This window comes from Malus sylvestris, chromosome 1 (assembly GCF_916048215.2).
Source record: "Malus sylvestris chromosome 1, drMalSylv7.2, whole genome shotgun sequence".
NCBI classification, from domain to species: Eukaryota; Viridiplantae; Streptophyta; class Magnoliopsida; order Rosales; family Rosaceae; genus Malus; species Malus sylvestris.
The window spans coordinates 24,912,714-24,937,677 of NC_062260.1; the positions used below are offsets into that span (position 1 = coordinate 24,912,714).

General features: G+C 37.9%; 1 protein-coding gene and 1 pseudogene across 1 annotated transcript; both read right to left on the bottom strand.

Annotated features, from left to right (window-relative positions):
* Positions 1-7,376: 7,376 nt before the first annotated feature.
* LOC126630044 (F-box protein At1g30790-like) lies at positions 7,377-16,586 on the bottom strand. The gene is made up of 5 exons (XM_050300215.1): positions 16,478-16,586; positions 16,131-16,256; positions 8,156-9,735; positions 7,979-8,027; positions 7,377-7,890 (listed from the first exon to the last, which is right to left on the bottom strand). Exons 2-5 carry the CDS (start codon positions 16,222-16,224, stop codon positions 7,694-7,696), a joined length of 1,920 nt encoding a protein of 639 aa, XP_050156172.1. The 5' UTR covers positions 16,225-16,256; positions 16,478-16,586; the 3' UTR covers positions 7,377-7,693.
* A 5,295-nt stretch (positions 16,587-21,881) lies between these two features.
* Positions 21,882-23,157, bottom strand: LOC126630051 (ribonuclease S-7-like; annotated as a pseudogene).
* Positions 23,158-24,964: the final 1,807 nt, after the last annotated feature.

The window sequence follows — 24,964 nt, forward strand, 5'->3', positions numbered from 1 at the left end:
CAGCATGGATAAAGCCGTCTTTGCACTGTTCCAAGGAGGAAAAAGATTGGGGAACGGAGAAGAAAGCAAGGGCATTTGAGTCATTTTATTGTTAATAAACAAAAACTTTATGTTATAGTTTTAGTATGTAAATAATTTAATTAATTATTAAACTTTATGCATGCACAAAAGCGCGTACGAAAATGTATTTTTAAACATTACAGTGCGCTACGCATATAATTTTTTTTTCTTTTTACATTTATTCACGCATAAAGGAAAAAAATAATTCTATACACCGCCACTATAATTATCAAAAATTGTTTTCATGTGCGAATAGAGAGTCTTTAAGAGAACATGTCTCATTTTATTCAAGGGTAGTTGTGAGATCCCACATTACATCAAACTTCAACGATCTGAACTGTTTATTTTTCAAGTTGTATCTCATAGATGATTCTTGCAAAATATTAGCCAAATCGAAAATATTTAAGGTATCTAATTGAGTTCAAAGAAATTGACAAACATTATGTTCTAAGAGACATTGAAATTCAATTATGACAATGATTTCAAATTAAATTGAATTTTTGCATAAATTATTTATGAATCAAAACTTATAAAATAGACGGTTTGAATTATTAAATTGAGTCCTACAAATAATCTATCCCTTTCATTAAAGGATTAGAGAGTGAATAAATGTAGTCTACACGAAAGGCCGGTAGATATTAAATAGGAATCCGGATCCTCTTTGTGAGGATTCTGGGAATTCGTAAATCGTATTCGTTCATCGTACATCGTGTGGTCAAAAATTATTTTAAATATTTTTATTTAAAATTAAACATAAACAATACCTGACAAAAAATGATCGCATGATGAACGGACATAATTCACAGATTCCCAGGATCCTCACCAAAAGAATCTGGAAAGGATCCTGTTGGATTAAATAGAAGGGAGAGAATTGAGTGCCTGCTTCTTAACTAACTGGCCTTCCCAAGTACCCAAGCTCTCCTATAACCGCAACAATTCCCCCAAGCTTGTTCAAATCTAAGAATCACCAAGTTAATCGCTTCAATTCACCACATTAATCAAACCCTAATCATCCAAATAACAAAAATCCCAAATCAAACTTATGTTGGAGTGGAAAATCTCGGGTACTCCAATTCTCCACCAACAAGTAATCTTGAATACGTTGAGAAGCTTTAAGCACCATCTTCGCTTGCCATCAATGAGAGTGGGACCTACAACAAAACATTCTGACGCTCAAGTCAGTTTTTATTCAATGTGCTTGTAAAATATAGAATGATCTCATACCTCTCTCTCCCTTTTCTGGTGGGATTATTAGCCTTTTATAGGCATTCAAGTCTTGGGCTCCAAGTCCCACTTTCCTTCTATTTCTCCATGTTCCACATTCCACATTCCATGAACTATCTGATTATGCTCCTATATTTTAGCCCCACTCCTCATGTTTAGCATGCTAGTGGCTTGTTTAGTGGAGGAGTAATTTTTGGCTCCCACACTGCCCCTTTTTTTCTTTGCAAACACATATCATTTAGGGTTTGTAGAGGAAAAATGTTTTCTTTGCAAAAATTCATTTGACTTGAGATATCATCATGAGTTTAGCCTTCGGCTACAATCATAGTTTAGCTTGTGTCTACGATCATAGTTTACCCTTTGGTTACGATCACACAGTCATATTATCGTTCGGCCACGATCAATTGATCATAACTTAGCCTTTTGTTATGATCTCACAATCATAAATTAACATTTGGCTACGATCATACGGTCATAGTTTAGCCTTTGGCTACGACCAAGGGGTCAATGTTTAGCCTTCGGCTACAATCAAACGATCATAATTCAGCATTCGGCTACGGTCATAGGTGAATGTTTAGCCTTCGGCTACAATCATACGGTCAATATTTCGCCTTCGGCTACGTTCATACGATCATAGTTTAGCCTTCGACTACGACCATACAGTCAATGTTTAGCCTTTGGCTACGATCATAGGTGAATGTTTAGCCTTTGGCTACGATCATACGGTCAATGTTTAGTCATTGGCTACGATCATACGGTCAAAGTTTAGCCTTTGGCTACGATCATATGGTATTTGACCATGGGTTTTGGATTTTCAACCCTCGGTCTCGAGTTTCGGCCATGATTCGGTCTTGGGTCTTCAACACTCGGTCAAACGATCACCGATCATGAGGTTTGGAATTCGACCATACATTTGTGTATGACTAACATGCCCCCAAAGTAATTGTATTTCAAATTAGCGGAAGTCTTACCAATGAGCATATATAGGATAGAAATTCTTATCTAGCAGGCAACTTCCTTACTGTCAGAGTGAATTTACCCTGCAATTTCTTTGCTTAGAAGCTTTGTGTGCATGCAATTGGTTCCCCTAGCGCTTGAGTATTCATATTGCTCCACAATTCATATCTGGCCTTGCACGAGTTACCAATTCCGTACTTTCTCATTGTCATAGCCATATAGAGAATAATAAATTAACTAGAGAAATTCATGTTATGGAGACCACAAACTGATGTATAATATGTTAGCTAAATTGAAGATATCAATTTTTGTCTCCTCCAGCAGTAATATTGAAGCTTTGTTGAGAAGCACACGTGACACCATCTTCACTTAGCCATATAAGTGGCTTTTCGATCTTCTCCGTAGCCCATGTCTTGACCATGCGAATGTTTTCAACAATTTTTTTTAGACTCAACTTGGTCAAGCAAAAGTTTTGTCCCTTCATGAGAATCATGCATACTCGTCCATATAAGAGCAATTCAAATATCAAATGTGATGGTGTTCAAATGAGGCATGAGAGCTTATCTTCCATGTGTATTCACATAAGAGCTTTGAATCCACGAGGAAAAGCACAGCTGGGCCACTCCAATTCCAATAAGCATCAATCTCGAATTAATTGATATACATTGCACCTTCATATTTAGCATTACTGAGTCTATAGCCTCTATACTAACAATACTCGCAGCCTAACATCAGTTTTCATACGTACCTCTGCATTGTGCATCATCTCCTAGTCAATTTTGCCAAATATGGATCATAAGCGAACGTTACCTTGATAAATCTAACATCTTAAATAGTGGCTTGTCCCACCATTCAAACTTTTGTTATGCAGCCAAGGGATGCACACTAACACTAGCCACCACGCAATGACGATAATTTCGTGTAGGTTGAAATTTCCTCTGGTCCAACCTTGTCATGTGTCTTCACATGTTACTCAATGTTCTCTTTCTTCAATGGTGTTTCTTCCTATGTTTGGTTCCCTATAGTAGAATAACGGGACGATTCAGAATGGTCTAAGGTCTGCAACTTCAAACCCTTCTCCTAGTGTAGTTTGACCAGTGTAAATCTATCTCATTTGAATGCAAGGTCTCATCGCCAATAATATAGATCGAGAATAGGGGTCTCCAAACCCAACTTTCGGTGTGCATACTCTGCATGATTCACTAATCATGGTACTCACTTCTGAATAAAAGCACTTGAAAAGGTTTAGATCGTATTGCATTCAAGTATGGAAAGATAGTCGAGTCAACATAAGCTAGATATTCAATCCTTTGACAATCTCCAAAGAATCTAATTCAATAATGACTGACAAGTAATTTCTTTCCTGGCCAATTCATGAAACAGAAACAGTTTAGAAGTTCCATCCAAAACGTAATATGGACTACACACATTCTATTATGAACTCAGATAAGAATATTCTTCATGTAGAATTTAAAAGCGCTGAAAGATTTTTCTTTGTCAAATTACAAAGCGATAGAGGATTGGTAAGCACAATCTCTTTAACTTGTTATGACGAAAATATGTACTGATAGAATTTGTATTTCATGCAAAATCGTAAAAGAGACAGAGGAAATAAATCGTAAAAGAGATAGAGGAAATAAACTCTTCCACTGCATAACTGGAAATATTTGCTCCTCGCTTTGTATAAATGTTTTTCAACCAGTGACTGAAAGCTTCAGTACAATCCCTATGTAATTATAAGTGCACCTGTCACCGTGGTTTGGTCTTGGCAGCCATAATGAGCACTGGCGGATCCATATAGGGACCTAGGGGGTTTCGGGACCCTTCGAAAGCCCGAAGAAACATTTATGATCGACCTTCGGGACCCTCCAATAATTTGGGCATGTGCAGTGGAAAGGCTTGTTGCCTCCATGGATGTGCAGGCAGTAGTACTTATAACAAAGAAAAAGAAGAGGTTTTTAATTTTTGTTTTAAATGACCTAGCCAAAACAACAATCTTTTTGAACCAGGTCATTATAAAAACTAAAATATCGATGTTTTCTCTATAGAGCCCGATAACTCTGGTCTTTTCCAGTATCCCCAAATTATATTTAAGAACTCACAGCCCTAAACGTTGCAACCTTCCAACTTTAAACCCAAGTTACCCCATTCTCCACCACCATTTGCCGTTCCACCGCCCTTAGCTGCCTAATTTTATTTCTTCCAAATTTATATAAGTTTTTAAATCCTAGACTCTAGAGTCCCAACTCCCAATTAATAAGATATATGTTACATTAACAACTTTTATCTTTGTAGAGTCACTATTTGCGATATGTTGCTTAGGAGAATTTGTTGGTTTTATTACATTTGAGATTAATCTTGATTTATTCAATTAACCAAATTTAGTAGAAAATAGTAATATGGAACCAAATTAGTCTAATTTTTTTTTTTGAGCTTTTATGTTGGGACCCCTCGATCTTGAAATCCTGGATCCGTCACTGATTATAAAGCCCAAGCATTTCAATGCCTGAGTTGCACTGCAAATTTTTTAAATAAAAAAGAAACATCCAAGACGTATTCAGTTAAACCATGCCATTAAAATAAATGAAAAAACCAGAAAAATGACATTTCGAATCGGAAGAACTCACATTTCTTCGTCATTGTTCCGAACATCGGCGACGGTCGGACGGATGAGGCTCCGGCAGCTCCGTGCAAGCATTTGAATTGAACCGTGGCAGTTGGAGGATTTCTGCTGGAGGTGTAAGAGGGTGGAGTAGGCGAATGACTTGTTTGCTTTGGTGGCGGCTGAAGAAATCAGGGATTTGATTTCTTCGAGCTGGTCTGAAAATCCGGACATCGTTGCGGTGGGGGAGAGGAAGCAGCAGTGCCCAGACTACCGGTAGCATGTGAGGTGAAACCCTAATGTCGCACTGGATTTTTGGAATTGGGAGTCTTTTCGCGCCATAGCGCGGAAAAGGGTGACGGGTTTATCAACTTGGGGCCTGTTGGGCTTTACGCCTAAATAAATGGTAAGAAATATTTCAAGTGTCTTTAGAACTAAATAATATTTCTTTAAAAACGTTTTTAATCGCTAGTCCTTGTTAAACGAGTCCTAAGTCCCACGTATTTATGTGAGAGGATTTTTTGAAGTTCCACGACTTTTGGAAGGATTTGTACGAAAGAGTTTGTGATAAGGTTTCAGATTTGCTTGTAGCGCACGTGAACGATAGTTGAGTTTGTGATAAGTTCAATTTCTTCATTATGCGTGAATTTCTCCATATATATATATATATATATGCATATTACATACTTATGTGTGTACTATAGTTACGTAGGTGAGACATTTGTACTAAAACTTATGTATTAATGTATTCGTACCACAATTTTATGTACCCATACATTTGTAACAATACTCCATACCTATGAGTTTTTTTTCATATAAATTTTTTATGTATTGTTGTTGATTTTTTTTTAATTATAAGAATTTCAATTTTGAATAAATCTTTATCTATTAGTATGATTGGAGCATAAAAATATACATGACTTAAGAATAGGTTTATAAATGTTATAATGCTTAAATATGGTAAGTTTTAATAATAAATACTTGAATTAGATTTAGGAAATGATTCATCTTAAAATATAAAAATATCTTATTTAAGTCATAAAATCTAAAAACTCCATTTTTTTCAAAACTAGTAAAGGAAAAAGTGATGATGAAACATCGCCGACAACAATTGGAATTGCTCGGGTCAGATTTCATGTCTTGTGGAACAAGTATGGCCATATCAGCAGAGTCACTCGGATTTCACCTATTGTCTCGGAACAAGGTGATAGTGGCATCGCTACTCTGTCAGGTCAAACTCTTCACAGAGTTGTTGAGTCATGACCAGACTTTTGAGGTAATGTTATTTCGATCAACCTTTCTCCAGCTTTAGAATACGTACTGTTTGGTCTTCTATCTTTGTATATGATCCAATTTCGTACGATGTAGCAGAGACATTTCAGACTCAGTGGTGCAATCTCGAACGTCGTGCAAAATTTTTTGTAATGATGATGAATACAGTTGCTTCTTAATCGATTAATAGAGTTTAATCTGTCAATCTTTTCGAAGTAAGGAGTGTTGGGGGAAAACACAGGTAAGCTTGTGGGCCCGAGGCAGAGTTCAAAAACCACTGTTGATTCTTAAACGAAAGTTCGTTAGGAACTTAATCGGCTGCATGTAGGTCGGAAACACTTTGTAAATCCTTTTATCAGACCCTATGCGTCAGACTCGCGAACTTTGAATGTCATTTTCGGTTTCTCCGAATGTGTCACACATATTGCATGTGGTGATGACCGGTTGTTGTTTGTATGGGATATTTTGCATGCGTGCGATATCCCTTGTGTGCACCCCGCTGCGTTATGGTCTTGGTGGTTGTTATATTTTAGTTCGTCATCAGGCATTGTTGGTTTATAGTAATGTTCAGGTAATCACTTACCACTCTACTATCTTATTTACCCACCATACTTCTCTCTTCATTTCTCATCGAATCTCTCTCTCTCACTCACACTCCACTCTCTTGTATTATGTGTATAATGCTAGCAAAAAAAGTGGCAGTGGAGGTTGTCCAGAGTAATATATTGGCATTAATACTGGATGATATTCATGTCGATGTTGAGATAGGAGGACCTCGATTTTGGTAGATTTTAGATGCTGTTATCTTGTAAAATGTTAGACAACTTCATTCACTTGATATTACCTAGTTAAACTCATTCTATTTTCTCTTCAGATATTGTTTCTAATCTTAATACCTCATTAACCAATGTTTGGTGGTTTAAGTGGTAAAGAGCTTGTTCCCCTTGAGAAATGTCTCGAGTTCGAGCCTTGTGAATGGATAAGCTAGCATTGGGAGAGAGCTTGCCCCTCGAATAGGGTCTGACTCGGCTCGAGGGATTAGTCCTCGCCTATGTGCGGGGGATACCATGGATTCATCCAAAAAAAAAATGTTCATACCTCACCCAATTTGTGAATTTGAGTTAAGGTTTTTTCTTTGTTTTTTTTTTTTTTGTTTTTTTTCAATTTTCCTCTCAACTGATGCAGCTTAAGGTTTATTAATTATAGATCGATATAATTAGTATGCAAGTGGGCAGGATGTAATTCATGCGGAAAAAAAATTTGGTATAGGGCACGATTACACAAAAGTGCCCAATCAGTTGAGAAGGGTTGTCAGAACTATCAGAATGAAGGCACAAATTAGGCTCTATAGTGCTTTGCCTTAATAACACAAACAACTCTATTGTGTCCTTTGACCAAAGAACACACTCATAAAGGGCACACATAGAATTATTGTTGCTGCACTGTTGCTATTTGTCTACTAGCACATATGTTGGTGCTCTTCGGCCTCAAAGGGCCCAACGAATTTATTGTGTGCGGTGCCCATACTTTTTGTAGCGTGCCAAGTGCTATGCATATATATGTAACCAGAGAGCTTGTCTAACGACCGATTTCAGCAATCTTGGTCCAAGATTTCAGAGATCTGTCATCGTAGTCCATTTCATACAATGCAAAGTGAGTTATGGGGAAGGTCAAGCTAGTAATGCTCTCGTCGAGAATACTAACAATTTCTCCAGCTTTTTTCCTTTCTTCTTCCGTCAACTTCCCGTAGAGGAGACTCAAATATGGCATAGAACCTGCATCAAATATTGCAGACACGCAGATTACATACGTACATTCCCGTCAATACGAGAAGAAATTAAGTTACTGTAAACAACAACTTACTATTGTAGAAACCGAAATGGTAGCTCCAACGTTGGGCATTTTCAAACAACTAAGAAAAGAAGGTTTAATGATAAATGAGTCCATTCAAGCTCAAGAAACCAAAACGAGAAAGATGACAAGGAAACAAAACATCAAGAAAATGAATATTTATTAACAAGGGATCGAGAAAATATATACCTCTCGATCCATCAATAATGAAACACACTGGTGATAGTAATTCTTAGTAACCACCCGATCAACTTTAGCAATGATGTCATCCATAGGAGCAAATCTAAACTTGTTAAGGGCATCCTCACGACTCATCATCTGGATGGATCCCAAGATGGGGATGTGAGGTTCGATCTCCGGCCCACCAAACTCTGCCTGGAGGCCCTCCATCACCTTCTTGATTCTATGGGAAACATCAGCCGGTGGAATGGCCCAAACCGAATATGAGTACAACCTCTTGCAGCTTTCCCTCTCCCCGTCTACCATCACCATCGCATCTTCATCTTTATCTGAGCAAGTATTCTCTATGCTCGTAAGCTTGTGGCTGCGTCCCATGACCGAAACTATGCTATTCACATAAACAAAAACATTCTCATAATGTTTTGTTTCAATGGGAATATGCTTAAGCTTTTTGGTACAAAGATTAAAGAAAACTACGTGTCCATCGTATCCATCACTGTCAACCATAAGACACTCATCGCCCCACAACGCCACAGGTCTAGACCTACGTATCTGATCATCTGTGCCCTCAATAGTCAAGTGTTTTGTCCAAGCACCCTTAAAGTCATCATCCATCACCCACATTTCATAAGGTTCAGGATATCGACGATGGTCCACACTAAGGGCAAAAAAAGCAACTGATTCATTCCAAACAGTAAGCTTCAAAGAGAGGTGATTCGACCGGACAAACTGTTGGAGCTCAGATGGTAAGGGTATACCGTGAAATACCTCACGACTTGTATCGAAGGAAATGATCAATGTCCCATTCGCATGGAATCGATGCTCAGCTGTGTCAAATGGAAATAATTCCTTATCTTGCTCAATTCCCAGCCAATAACACATTCCCTTGAAGGACATCTCGAAATGCTTAGGCCAAAACAAAGTAGTTTCGGTTTCTAAAGAATCTGTGTTGATCTCTTCCCAAAAATCACAACCCATGGTGTATACCACTGCTCTGTGCCGACTAAGAAATCTCCGGCTGTCTTCACCTGCCTCTTGAAAATAAGTAGTAAAGGTCACAACTTTGTACTCATTAGACATGGGATCATAGCCAAATCCAGTATGAAAACCAGTTTCAAGATGGTCTTGCCCATCGTAATCATCCGGCTGGTCCAAGGGCCACATTGGAAGGCATGGCTCATCGGGAATACGATTGAATTCCCCAATTCCGGGATTGCATAAAACTAGGCTACTCTCACTAGACAGTAAAACGATGCCATTGCAGTGGCCTTCGATACCAAATTGTTGTTCCGGCACTCCGATATTTTGAATCAAAGATTGAGGAATAATGATGTCCTGGACACCAACAAGAGAGCAGCTATTGCCATGCTCGTCATCAGTATTATCATCGTCTTTGCAAAACTCAAGAAATGATAAGACTTCTTCAATCTCCTCCTTCTTAGTGGTGCTGTTACACTTGGGGTCCTCCTCCACCTCCTCATGCTGCCGCTGCACTACTAATCGCGCCAAAAAGACGTGGAGAGTGGTGAGATTGTTGTTCGCGGAGATGGAGAGGTGCTTTGACACGAAACCCGGATTGTTGATGAGAGCGGACTGTAAGATTGTGAGTATGAAATATAAGTTGGGACCGGTTATATCGTTTAAGATTGATATAGAAAAGTCTTTTGTTTAAAGTAGTTAAGATATCCTTATTGATTTGGGTTAACAGGATTGAGAGAAGTTCTAATTGGTTTTGGAATAAGACTCGGTATTGGAACTTTATAGTGTCTCATAATTCTGTTTGGTTTGTAGCTTTGAGTCTCAGTCCGGTTCTGATAGGGAATGGACAGAGGAATGCTATATATATATATATAGCTCAAACCCCTGCTCTTGCGATCGTAAGCTTGTAGAGTTCTAAGACCTATTGATTAGAAGAGCTTTTCTTATCGTTAAAGAGGAGAAGGTTTTGAGCAAGAAGACTGGAATGGCTTCTTCATCAGGATCAAATAATGCAGGTATGTTTCAAAGAACTTTGACTCTCATATCTGTTTAAAATACAAAATTTGTATCGGCTGTGGTTCAATTGGATGAATCTTTGATTCTTGAATAAGGTGTTATAAACTTGTTCTTACATGTGGTATCAGAGCCAGTAGGGTTCAACCATTGAATTCAACCGAAAAAAAAAAAAAAAAAACATGAAAACATATTATCTGGGTTTCGAACTGGGCTCTTAGGGTTCTTAGAGGCTTTAGTTAAGAACGGTGCCGTTTGCGTTAAAATAGCCTTTAGACAAGTCATAAAAAAAAAATAAAAAAAAAAAAATTAAAAGAAAAACGGTGTCGATTGGTATGTTCTTCGAAGAGGACTCTCTCTCTTATCACCTGTGATCGACCCTTTTTTCTTCCTGATTACTTCTCTGATTCATGATTCTTAGTCGAAATAGATGCTGAAATTGACGAATCTTGAAAGTTAACTACAAAAGGTATGAACTTGAAATTCGAATTTATTTCAGATTATATGAACATTGATATGATTCATGTATGATTATCTGGCATAAGTCAAAAGTAATACAGATTGTTCTTGAAAGATGCTTCCGCTTATATATCTGACATCAGAGACTATATATATGTATATTGTGCAATCTGTGGTGACTCTAATGCAGATATTGATGAATCCCGTTGAATTGCTTATTCTATATGTGTCTTTAAAAATATCAGATCATATGTATGAATAAGTTGATTCAATGAATAAGTTTGGTAGTGAAAAGACTGAAATCAAGAATCTTTAAGATTCATAGTGATGATTTCATTGTTGTCTAATGCAGTTTCACTAAGATCACTAAACTTAGCAGCAGTGCCAATACTCACTGGTGGAAGCAATTACAAAAGATGGAGAAGAGAGATTGAATTGCTTTTGACACTAAATGAGTATGACATTGCACTTGACAATCCACAACCTGAGGCCTTAACAGACAAAAGCACTAAGGCTGAGAAGGCTGATTTTGAGAGATGGACCAGGGCCAACAAAGTGGCACTATCGATACTAGAAAGTGGTATGACAGACACTGTGCGTGGTGGAATAAAGAAGTCAGCTCTTGCAAAAGATTATCTCCAAGCCATTGAGAACAAATTTAAAGAATCAGAGAAGGCTGAGATTGCTCAATATATGTCCCTCTTGACTTCTTATAAATTTGAAGGTGGTGGATCAATAAGAGATCACATTCTGAAAATGACTGATGCAGCTGAAAAACTTAACTCCATGGAAGTTAATATTGGAGAGAAACAACTTGTGTTTATGATACTCCAAGCATTGCCGCTCAAATTCAGTCAACTCAAAGTGTCCTACAACACTCAAGACAAGACTTGGACAGTGGATGAACTCATTGCTCAATGCGTGCAAGAAGAGAACAGACAGAAACAAGAAAAGGGAAAGGAGTCTGAAATTGTTAATTTTGTCCAAGTTGCCAAAGGAAAGAAGGAGTCCAATGTTGGTAAATTTTCTAAACCACAATCTTATGATAAATCTGTTATGCCTGCTAAAAGTTTCAATTCCTCTAAGTCTAATAAGTTTAAGGTAAGAACTAAAAGTGTTGAGAAGATTAGATGTCATCACTGCAAGACTAAGGGTCACTATCGAAAAGATTGTGAAATATTCAAGGAGTGGCTGAGATCTAAAGGTAGAACTGATGTCTATGTCTGTGAGGAGACAAACCTTGTTGATATTCCTACAAACTCTTGGTGGTTTGACACCGGCGCATCTGTGCATATCACTAACACTTTGCATGGTTTTAAAGAACAAAAGAAGACAAACAGTTTTAATGTTTTTGTTGGAGAGGGAACCAAAGTTTCTGTTGAGTCCATAGGCACTGTCAAACTGAGATTAGACACTGGTTTTACAATGCAACTGAATGATGTGTTATATGTGCCCAAAATGAGAAGAAATCTTGTTTCTGCATCAAAACTGGTCAAACAAAAGTATGTTTTTGTAGGAGATGATGAGTGTGTCAAGTTTTTCAAAAGGGGATCTTTACATGGAAAAGCATTTCAGCATGACCATCTTTGGAAAATACAGTGCAATGTAGAATTTGAGGACTTACATGTTTTGAATACTGCAACTAAGAGGATGCATGCTTCTGATCAATCTTTTATACTTTGGCATAAGAGGCTAGGACACATTTCGAAAGAAAGAGTTTTTCAGTTGTCTAAAATGAATTTGATCCCTGCAATAGACATTAAAACTGCTGCAGAATGTGTTGATTGCATCAAGGGCAAGATGACTAATACTAGAAAATTAGATGCTAAAAGAAGTAATGCATTGCTCGAGGTCATTCACACAGATATTTGTGGGCCATTTCCTGTCAAAACCATTTGTGGGAATACTTATTTTGTAAGCTTCATAGATGACTTCTCGAGATTTAGTTATGTTTACCTAATAAGTGAGAAATCGGCAGCCCTTGAATGTTTTAAAGTCTTTAAATGTGAAGTTGAGAAACAGTTAAACCATGTGATTAAAGTTGTTAGATCAGATAGGGGAGGTGAATACTTTGGCAGGCATACAGAAGCAGGGCAACAAAAGGGTCCATTTGCTCATTTTCTTGAAAGTCAAGGGATTGTGGCTCAATATACCACTCCTGGTACCCCACAGCAGAATGGAGTGGCAGAAAGGAGGAATAGAACTCTTATGGAAATGGTGAGAAGCATGATTTCAAGATCCAAGCTCCCAAATTTTCTTTGGGGAGAGGCATTGAAAACTGCAAGCTATATTATAAATCGAGTGCCCTCAAAATCTGTGCCCAAGACACCTTTTGAATTATGGCATGGCAGAAAGCCAAGCTTCAATCACTTTCATGTATGGGGATGCAAAGCCGAAGCAAAATTCTACAACCCAAGTGAGAAGAAATTGGATCCAAGAACAACTACATGCTATTTCATCGGTTACTCAGAAAAGTCAAAGGGTTTCAAATTCTATTGTACACAAGCATACACAAGGATTCAAGAAACTCACAATGCCATTTTTCTGGAGGATGAAGATGTATCAGATATGACACATGAAACATTCGATTTTGAAGAGATGGTGCAATCAGAAAATTGTTCTCAATTAACCTACAATCAAGTACCAGTATTGCAAAGATCTCACCCAACTGCCGATGATCTTGATGATGATATGGCAGAAGCTGAGAGCAATGATCAAGCAAGCATTGAGAATCGATCAGAGACTCAGAATCAAAATCTCAATGTTCAAACAAATGAGAATTTAACTGACCAACCACAGATCAGGAAGTCTAACAGAATCAAGAAACCTGTGATCTCACAAGACTATGTGTATCTTCAAGAAACGGAATTCGATTATGGTGATATAGATGATCCTATGACCTATCAGCAAGCTATCAAAAGTCCTCAAGCAGTCTTATGGCAGCAAGCAATGGTGGAGGAACTTGAGTCAATGGCAAACAACAATGTTTGGTCTTTAGCAAAGCCATCAGATAACACTAAACCAGTAAACTGCAAGTGGGTATTTAAGACCAAGAGAGATGCTCAGGGAAGAATTGAGAGATATAAAGCTCGATTAGTTGCAAAGGGATTCACACAAAGGGAGGGAGTTGACTACAATGACACCTTTTCACCAGTTTCTTCCAAGGACTCAATGCGAGTGATAATGGCCTTGACAGCTTATTTTGACCTGGAATTGCATCAGATGGATGTCAAAACTGCATTTTTGAATGGTGAACTTGATGAGGAGATCTTTATGTCACAACCTCCTGGATTTGTTGAAAGGGGGAAAGAGGATATGGTCTGTAAATTGAATAAATCAATCTATGGTTTGAAACAGGCTTCAAGACAATGGTTTCTGAAATTTGATCAAGTAGTTACTTCACAAGGGTTTATTGAAAACAAGATGGATGATTGTATCTACCTTAAGTTCAAGGGTTCCAAGTTCATTTTTCTGGTCTTGTATGTCGATGACATTTTGATTGCAAGTTCGGATGTACAGTTGCTAAAAGAGACGAAGAGCATGCTGAGTTCAAACTTTGAAATGAAGGATCTTGGGGAAGCTCACTATGTTCTCGGAATTGAAATCATAAGAGACAGAAGACAGAAACTCCTTGGTTTATCTCAGAAGGGATATATAGAAAGAGTGCTTAACAGGTTTAATATGGAAAGCTGCAATAAGGCTGATGTTCCAGTAAATAAGGGTGATAAGTTCTCTCGTGATCAATGTCCTAAAAATGAACTTGAGACTAAATTGATGAAGATGAAACCATATGTTTCTTTAGTTGGCAGCCTTATGTATGCTAACATATGTACCAGACCTGATTTGGCTTTCATTGTTGGACTTTTAGGAAGATTTCAATCAAATCCTGGAGAAGCTCACTGGGTGGCAGCCAAGAAAGTGTTGAGATATTTGCAGAAAACAAAGGGGTTTATGTTGGTTTATGGGCACAGTGATCCGTTAGAGTTGATTGGATACACTGATTCTGATCTTGCTGGGGATGTAGATGAAAGAAAATCAACTGGAGGATACATTTTTAAGTTGAGTGGAGGTGCTGTGTCTTGGAAAAGTGCTAAACAGACTATTGTGTCAACTTCAACTATGGAAGCTGAGTTTGTAGCATGTTTTGAGGGAATGAAACAAGCAGTTTGGCTCAGAAACCTGATTTCTGATATGAAGCTTGTAGATTCAGTCAAAAGGCCTATAAGAATGTTCTGTGATAACAATGCCGCTGTGTTTTTCTCAAGGAATAACAAAAGAACTTCGGCCTCGAGGTTAATGGATGTAAAGTTTCTTAAAGTTAGGGAGATGGTCAAGAAGGGGGAAATAGATATTCAGTATTTGTCTACCGGTGCAATGATCGCAGATCCTCTTACCAAGGCCTTGCCAAATAATTTATATAAGGGACATGTTGCTAAGATGGGGGTGGTAGAGTCTTTTGAACAGTGGGAGTAAACTGTTTCAAAATTGGAAGACTGTTGGAGTGTTCATTCGAATTTGATGACATTAAGACAGCAAGTCTTCGTAGCTAGATAGTTTTATTTGAGTTAGTGTTTTGTTTAGTAAGTAGCTTATTTTGGTTTTCAATAAGTGTTCAATTCTTCCAATGTGATTAATTGTTCCAGAAAACAAGTTTTATTCAATAAAAGTAAGTTTGCTAAGAAATCAGTTTTGTGATTTGGTTGATGCATGCTTATTGGTATGTTGAATGGTTAAAGATCATTGACTTGATTCGAATTATGAGAGCTGTATTACTCAAGTGAGAGTTATACATTTTGTGCTCTGTGTTGTGATTTATACGATTCTTAATTGCAGATTGGATAAGTAGTAATTGTTGAATTGGTTTCTGTGATGTACAGAGTAGATTCTTCAGTTCCTTATTTTGAGATGCATTATGATTGTAATCTGAGAGGATGATTAGAGCTTGCATAAGACTTAGTGATCACTTCTATAAATCTTAAATACTGGTTATTGTGTTTCATACTCAAGTGGGAGAATGTAAGATTGTGAGTATGAAATATAAGTTGGGACCGGTTATATCGTTTAAGATTGATATAGAAAAGTCTTTTGTTTAAAGTAGTTAAGATATCCTTATTGATTTGGGTTAACAGGATTGAGAGAAGTTCTAATTGGTTTTGGAATAAGACTCGGTATTGGAACTTTATAGTGTCTCATAATTCTGTTTGGTTTGTAGCTTTGAGTCTCAGTCCGGTTCTGATAGGGAATGGACAGAGGAATGCTATATATATATATATAGCTCAAACCCCTGCTCTTGCGATCGTAAGCTTGTAGAGTTCTAAGACCTATTGATTAGAAGAGCTTTTCTTATCGTTAAAGAGGAGAAGGTTTTGAGCAAGAAGACTGGAATGGCTTCTTCATCAGGATCAAATAATGCAGGTATGTTTCAAAGAACTTTGACTCTCATATCTGTTTAAAATACAAAATTTGTATCGGCTGTGGTTCAATTGGATGAATCTTTGATTCTTGAATAAGGTGTTATAAACTTGTTCTTACACGGACCACCATTTAGAGACACATTTGAATCGCATCAGAGTTTTGGGAGGCAGAGTTAGTAGGATTTTCAGCAACATATCTTGTCCCATTTTCATTTTGCTGCTGCAACACTACTCGCGCTCTCCCTCTAACGATAAACAACAAATTATGAAAACTTTTTAATTAAGATTTCTAAGAAGAAAAAATCACAAACAGTAAACTGATTCAGATTTTAGATCAAATCTTTGATTAATTCTCGGAAGCAAGGTCCGATTACATACATCCTGATCTGCGTGTGTGCATATCATCACCATAGAAACTGATTAGGATTAGTAAGTAAAGATTTTAATTAATTGTTGCAGAAATTACCGGAGACGAAAGAGACCCCCGCCGGAGAAGGAGTCGACGGAGGCCGCACCAGCTGGCTTTGTGTTCTGCTCTACGACCCTGAGGAGAGACCGAGTGTGAGAGATGCGTTTCTTCAACCCTCTACCTCAAAAGTTGGGCCCACCTAATATTATCCATTGCTTTCTTTGTGGGCCTCATGGAACATGTAATTTGATTTTAGCCCGAGTTCATTTCTTCTGTCACATCCTGTGAACATGGCATAATGTGGATTATGCCTTCATTTTAGCTTGCATTGTACTGTGAAGATGCGTTATTCGAAAAAAAATGTATAATATTTGCATTTCTTAGAGTAGATCTTAATCATGTCAATTTTAATGTATTGAGATATGCATTCATTGTATCTATATTTTAGGTAAATATCAGTTTACTACTCTCAAGTTTCATGGTTTTCAACTTTTGGTACATAAAGTTTTTTTCGTCCCAGAGTCATACCTAAAGTGTTAATTTTGGGATAGTCTCATACATCCGTTAGTCAAACTGTTAACTCTGCTATTAACTGATGATGTGACGTCTATGTGGATAATGATTGGACGCCACGTGTCATTAATGGATCCACGTGGAAATTAAAAATTCAAAAAAAACAATTATTTAAACAAAAGTTAAAAAAAAAAAAGCAAAAGCAAAACCCAGATCCTTTTCCCCAAATCCCCCCATGCCCACCCTCCCACCCCTATCACCTGCAACCACTTCCCTCCCTATTGCGCCTCCATCCCACCTTCTCCCATCCCCCATCATCGCTCCCAAAAATCCCGTCGTCGCCACCCGAGCCCACCCCCTTCCCCCATCCCAACAATCCCGCCGTCGCCCTCTTTCTCCTGTCCCATTATCCCCTCGAAGCCGTTGATGGCGAGGTCCAAATCCTTGAGGTTTTTTAGACAACCCAGCGAGTCGGGAATCTCACCAACTTAGTTTCACTCGGTGAGCCAGAGCACCTCAAGGTTTGTCAAATTGCCGAGTTCCGCCGGGATCCGACCCGGGTGAAACGGGTTGTAGGAAAGGTTGAGCATTTTTAGGGTGGAAATGTTGTCGAGAAACGGGGGGATGGTGCTTTTGATGAGATTGTAGACGAGAGAGGACCTCGAGTTTCTGCAAGCGACCGAAGGAGTCGGGAATTGGTCCGGAGAAATTGTTTCCGGTGAGGTCGAGGTATTTGAGGTTAGGGAGGGTGGCGGGGAGGACGCTGGTGAGAAGGTTCTGGGAGAGGTTAAGGTGGTCAAGATTTTAACAAGGGAAAAGTGAGGGAGGGAGGGAGGGTGGGGAGATAAGTGGTTGCGGGTGATGGGGTGGGAAGGTGGGCACGGGGGACTTGGGAAGACCATCTGGGTTTTGCTTTATTATTATTATTATTTAATTTTTTTAATAACTTTTCTTTAAATAAATTTTTTTTTTGAATTTTTAATTTCCACTTGGACTCTTTAATGACACATGGCGTCCAGTCATTGTCCAGCATAGGCGCCACATCATCAATTAACGACAGAGTTAACAATTTGACTAACAGATGTATGAGACTGTCCCAAAATTAACACTTTAGGTATGCCTCTGGGACAAAAAAAAACTTCATGTACCAAATGTTGAAAACCACGAAACTTGAGGGTAGTAAACTGATATTTACGCCTATATTTTTGTTCTACACTAGGAATTGGGCCTTTGGTGGCAATTGAACCTCTATTTTAGACTGAAGTAATTTGGTGAAAGGTATGCATGCATCTTATCTATCTAATGAAGCAGATATGAGCAGGTCAAGTTGGCGGGTCGACGACCCGATCGCCTAAAAACGGGTCAGCAGGTCCCTTCCCGTTATGGAAAGCCTCTGGAGTCTTTCAGAAGCCGCACCTCCATTTATAGAAATGTGGTCAAATTACTAAAGTGCCCATTAACTTGAAATGACCAAAATACCCCTCACTCCTTCTTTTCTAAAAAAACAGAGAGTTTAATGAACTATCTCCAATTCAATCTCTGAAATACTTCAAAAAATGAAATAAAACTAAATTTTGGGACGGAATATCACCAAAGGTCTACCAATTTACTCACCATATTAGAGACACATTTGAATCGCATCAGAGTTTTGGGAGGCAGAGATAGTACAATTTTCACCAACATATCTTGTCCCATTTTGTTGCAACACCACTCACGCTCTCCCTCTAACGATTTTTTTTTTTGTTTGGACAAGAGGTGGCATTTCATTAAGGGCAGAGCCCATAAGCCAAACAACAATACAAGGAAGAAAGACAGAACAAGGCAGAGTAAAAGTAAAGAAATACAGAACAAAGAAAGCCAAAAGAGGTCTCGCCCATAGCTAAGCCTGGGAAGAAGGCAGAGCACGACACAAAAGCGAGGCTGAGGTCCAATCTGCTATCCTTCCCAAACGCAACTTCCAAAGTTTTATGGGGGGCAAGGGAGACCATCTTTGGATAAAATGTGAACCAGAGAGTATGGGGGCCTTATGACCCAAACATCAGAGTGCATCCCTCTTTTACATTGCGAAGCAACCTAATCCGCTGCACAATTCGCTTGACGAGGAACCACCGCCAATTGATCCAATGAAAACGAATGGAGAGATTCCGAATTTGGATTAGCAAGGGAAAAATGATCCAGTTTCCATTCTTGAAGTCACCCTTGATGTTGTTGATGAGCTCCAGAGAGTCGGACTTGAAGACACATCCTGAAAATTGTTGTGGATCGCTGGCGGTGGATTATACATGAAACTGATTAAGCTTTTTAATTAAGATTTCTAAGAAGAAGAAAAAATCATATACAGGAAACTGATTAAGCCTTAAGATCAGAACTTTGATTAATTTTCTTACTATCAGGATCAACTTGAAATACTGCGTCAACAACAGGCTCTAGTACCATTCTGATGATAGAAGAATCACTGAGAGAGGTATCAAGTTTATGCAATAAATAACACCACGTGTTCAAGCACGCTAAGTGAACAGATACATCACATTTAGTCGACATGATGCCTATCAGTGGTGTCATAATGAGCTTTGTGCTTTTTAAGTATCCGTTTTTTTGAATTTCACTACCGTTTCCTTTGCATGTTCCTATTTGTTCCATACCATTGTCCTTTTTTGTCGCATTTGTCTCATGGGGTAATATCATGGTATGGTGAACAAGGGCATCAATAAGACCTTCCCAGGCAACCGGCAAAATTGGAGTACATAACAATCTTAGCTTAAGACATGGAATCTGAAAGTTTGGATATTCTGAGACTAGATGAGGTTTGGAGGAAAGAAAATATTTGAAGTTCAATAGCGAAGGAGTAGTCTAGGTAAAGATCAACCATAATACTCACGGCTTGAAGAGTTGTTTTTATATAGAACATGAGAAAAGTAAACATGATTAAGCATGGTCTAGAAACGTTAGACTATATAATTGCCCAATTTTTCTTCAAAAAATATAATTGCCCAATTAATGGGTTAATCAAGATGGCATATTCAAAGAGAAAATGTAATTTATAGCCCCAATATTATAACCGCTTTAATGCTTCAGTTTTTGGTTTCCGAAAAGAAAAAAAAACTGAAATTGAGATTGGAAAAAATCATTAAGAATGATATTAACATGATCAATGAGGAGTTGTATTTTGAAATACCCAATAAAAAATGCCAACAATTCCCCACATATTTCAAAATACAAATTGAATCACAAAAGGAATTTGAGTAAAACAAGTTTAAAGAGGACAAGGAAATACGAAAGGAAAATGAGAATTCAACGCATCAACACTATTGTTTTTTGGACTATGAACCAACCTTAGGATGAGTTAGCAGTAACTCACAGAAATTTGGTAAACATTGAATTTGAGTAGAACAAGTTTAACATGATCAATGAGGATATTAACAAGTTTAAAGAACACAAGGATTGAACACAAGTTTAAATTGAATTTGGGTGCTGTACAGATTATAGGGGATTGAACACAAGTATTTCCTTGTGTTCTTTAAACTTGTTAATATCCTCATTGATCATGTTAAACTTGTTCTACTCAAATTCCTTTTTTCACAAGATTGAACACAAGTTTTTTTTTTTTTTTTTTGCCCAATTAATGGGTTATAATACAACCCCTCATTGATCATGTTAATATCCCTAATTTTCTGTTTCCGTTTTTAAATGTATCGTCATTCTAGGGTTTTTGGGAATTTGGGTGTGCTGTACAGATTATAGAGGTGTATTTATCAATTGCTGTTACATGTTTGCTATTATAACTTAATTAGGGTTGAGAACTATAATTTTGGGAATAAGTTTGCAAATTGGCTTCCTGTTGCGTCGAGAGGGCATGAGATTATGGTGTATTTATCAAAGAAACATTATATTAACTAGAGCTTACTTCAATTTTAGGCGGCTTATGTTCAAGAATGAGTTTGACAGCAGCTATGTGGGATTTATGAGGGATGGAGCACAGTGGTTTGTGGAGAACACAGACATTAAACTTGTTGGTGAGATATATATATTCGCACTTCTGTTATTTTTTATGACATGTAGTGACTAACTTTGACTCCATTTCTATGGGGTGGAGGGGTTAAAATGAAACGATCGAAACAGATGCGAAATTGTGAAAAACTTAATTAAGTAACATTCCTACTCCCACTACAAATGAAAATCAATGCAAGTCTGCAATTCAGTATTTAACTTGTTACATATAAAGTTTTAATAAAGTTACTAGTGGGAGCAAGTAAATCCTGGAACGTGTTTTGTTATCAGTTACTAGTTCACATGACTGGTATTTATGAATAAGTATTAATAAAGTCTTCTTCATTGATAAGGTTTCCACACTAATGAAGTCTTAAAAGTCGTGTGGTTGTTTCGAAGTTTTCCCTTTAGACGCACATCTTTAGTTATGACAGTATGCGTATATTTTATTATGCATAATGGCATTTGACAATATTATGATTGGTTAGTAGGACAAACAACCAAGATTTTCAATATGAAACATTAAGATAAATTGATGTATCAATTGTTAAGGGGACCAAGTGCAGGATGTGAGAAACTATACATCTACAGACACATTTTACACAAAATCTTGTGGGAGTTCAATGTGTTAGTCAGTTTTGTGAATGTAATTATGGGGATTTTGTTCGACGAATTGAACAGGTTACCCCTTAGTTCTTCATGAATACTAATTAATGACCTGAACTTGTATTCGTGATTCAAGTTGGTGCTGATTTCGTGGCCATTTAAGAATAACTTCACATAAGGCGAACTACTGTTGAATCAAGTGTTAGCTCTAGTGGGATAATGTAAGTTCTAATGAGAGCTGAACACTTGATCATCTTTAGTTTGGAGACGTGAGGATATAAGATATTGGAATTAACTAAGATTGTAAACTGACAAGGAATTTGTATAATAGGTGTTTCAGCTAAAACAGTCACGATAGTGTTGAAACACTTTATTCTATTCCGCTGACTTCATTTATATTGATCTTACAGTTGTTACCATAGCTTTATGTGGGCTATACTTGGTGCAGTTTCCGGGTCTCCGCCGTTAAACTTGCAACTGGTTGTTTGGCCTGGATCACAGTCAATTCTGTTATTGCCAGATTCATCATAGCAGAGGGCGACTTGGGCCAAAAATATTAATAGATTACTTCCCTTCTTGCTCTTCTTGCTCTTCTTCTGTTCTTGTTGATAGCATCTGATATTGACGGAATGTCCGCCGGTTTCGGACTCAATGGCCTTTGTTATCTGATCGATGGAGTACAATTTGTACAACGACATCTTGGGCTGAAGTGGTTGGGGTACAATATTAGCCTTCTGCAGGATTTGAGCTATATCAAAATCACGGTACGTCGCTAGGGTCTTCCGGAAGTACTTGCTCTTCGGGAACACATTGTCGGAGCACTTTCCGTGCTTATCATACTCTCTTTGCCAGAATTCGACATGGTTCCCATCTTTCCAGTCCCACCACGAACTGAGTAGGTCCTTTTTCAGTGCATCATCCATCTACATATATTATTTAATTAAAACATAAGAAGAAAACTAGTTAAGAATACACGTACATACACGGAAACACACGTACATATACGGTACACATGTAGGGAGATATATAATGATACATATATACATACATACACACACGTAGGGACACACATGCATATTAACTATTGAGACTTAATTTGTGAATAATTACCTCATTCACATTAAAGGCATCCCCCATGCAGTTAAGGGATGAAGAGGATGATTTATTCGCAGGCCAGAGACCATGAATAGTGAACCGAAGATGAGATGGTTGCATGATGTGGCATTTATTCACCCCCCCCTTTATCTTGGCATTCAGCAGCTGGCCAGAACTGAACATGCATAAAGTATTGGAATGGTGTGTAAGCGGATGAAACAGTGAGAAACAAGAAGAAAAATATGACTTGCACTAACTTGGACTCCATTTCTATTTCTACCTGATGTTTTGAAGACGAAGTTGCATGTATTTATAGTACCTATGGGGTGGAGGGAGGTGGAGGTGGTGGAGGGGTTAAAATGAAACGATCGAAACAGATGTGAAATTGTGAAAAACTTAAGTAACATTCCTACTCCCACTACAAATGAAAATCAATACAAGTCTGCAATTCAGTATATAACTTGTTACATATCACCATCAAGTTTTCAATTTGTAGGCAAAAGAAACTGCATGCATGTGTGGACATGCTGTGAGAAATTTGTATCCAACACAGATTATTGTTTTGTTTCCATTTCAAGAATTCACCAACAAATAAAACATATACATTTTCAAGTACTCCATCACGACCATTACACATGCCACCTTCCCCATCTAAAGAATAAGTTAATTTCCAATTTCATTCGACCTGAATGTCATGAATATCATTCAATAAGAAACCCACTTAGTTTTATGGCTTTTCTTCCCTTTATGGTAAATATGGAATTAAATTGAAAAATTCTTAATTATATACAAATCATTTACCCATGGTATTGATGTTTAAAACACTTTCTTTTCTTCTTTTTGTTTTTTGTTGAATTGTAGAGGCTATTTCTATGAAAAATATTTACTTAACCGATTTTCTCTCATCTTTCCTTCAATTTCGGCTACTCCTACTTTACCCCGGATATCCTCATTCCTAATCTTATCTTTTCTCGTGTGCCCACACATCCAACGAAGCATCCTCATCTCCGCTACACCCATTTTGTGTACGTGTTGATGCTTCACCGCCCAACATTCTGTGCCATACAGCATCGTCGGCCTTATTGCCGTCCTATAAAATTTTCCCTTGAGCTTCAGTGGCATACGGCGGTCACACAACACGCCGGATGCACTCTTCCACTTCATCCATCCAGCTTGTATTCTATGGTTGAGATCTCCATCTAATTCTCCGTTCTTTTGCAAGATAGATCCTAGGTAACGAAAACGGTCGCTCTTTGGTATTTCTTGATCTCCGATCCTCACCCCTAACTCGTTTTGGCCTCCATTTGCACTGAACTTGCACTCCATATATTCTATCTTTGATCGGCTTAGGCGAAGACCTTTAGATTCCAACACTTCTCTCCAAAGGTTAAGCTTTGCATTTACCCCTTCCTGAGTTTCATCTATCAACACTATATCGTCTGCGAAAAGCATACACCAAGGAATATCATCTTGAATATGTCCTGTTAACTCATTCATTACCAACGCAAAAAGGTAAGGACTTAAGGATGAGCCTTGATGTAATCCTACAGTTATGGGAAAGCTTTCGGTTTGTTCTTCATGAGTTCTTATGGCAGTCTTTGCTCCTTCATACATATCTTGTATAGCTTGGATATATGCTACTCGTACTCCTTTCTTCTCTAAAATCCTCCAAAGAATGTTTCTTGGGACCCTATCATACGCTTTTTCCAAATCTATAAAGACCATGTGTAAATCCTTTTTCCCATCTCTATATCTTTCCATCAATCTTCGTAAGAGATAGATTGCCTCCATGGTTGAGCGCCCTGGCATGAACCCGAATTGGTTGTCCGAAACCCGTGTCTCTTGCCTCAATCTATGCTCAATGACTCTCTCCCAAAGCTTCATTGTATGACTCATTAGCTTAATACCCCTATAGTTCATGCAATTTTGTACATCGCCCTTATTCTTGTAGATAGGCACCAAAGTGCTCATTCGCCACTCATTTGGCATCTTCTTCGTTTTCAAAATCCTATTGAAAAGGTGAGTGAGCCATGTTATACCTGTCTCTCCCAAAACTTTCCACACTTCGATTGGTATATCGTCTTGGCCTACTGCTTTTCTATGCTTCATCTTCTTCAAAGCTACAACCACTTCTTCCTTCCGGATTCTACGATAAAAAGAGTAGTTTCTACACTCTTCTGAGTTACTCAACTCCCCTAAAGAAGCACTCCTTTCATGTCCTTCATTGAAAAGATTATGAAAATAACCTTTCCATCTGTCTTTAACCGCGTTCTATGTAGCAAGAACCTTTCCATCCTCATCCTTGATGCACCTCACTTGGTTTAGGTCCCTTGTCTTCTTTTC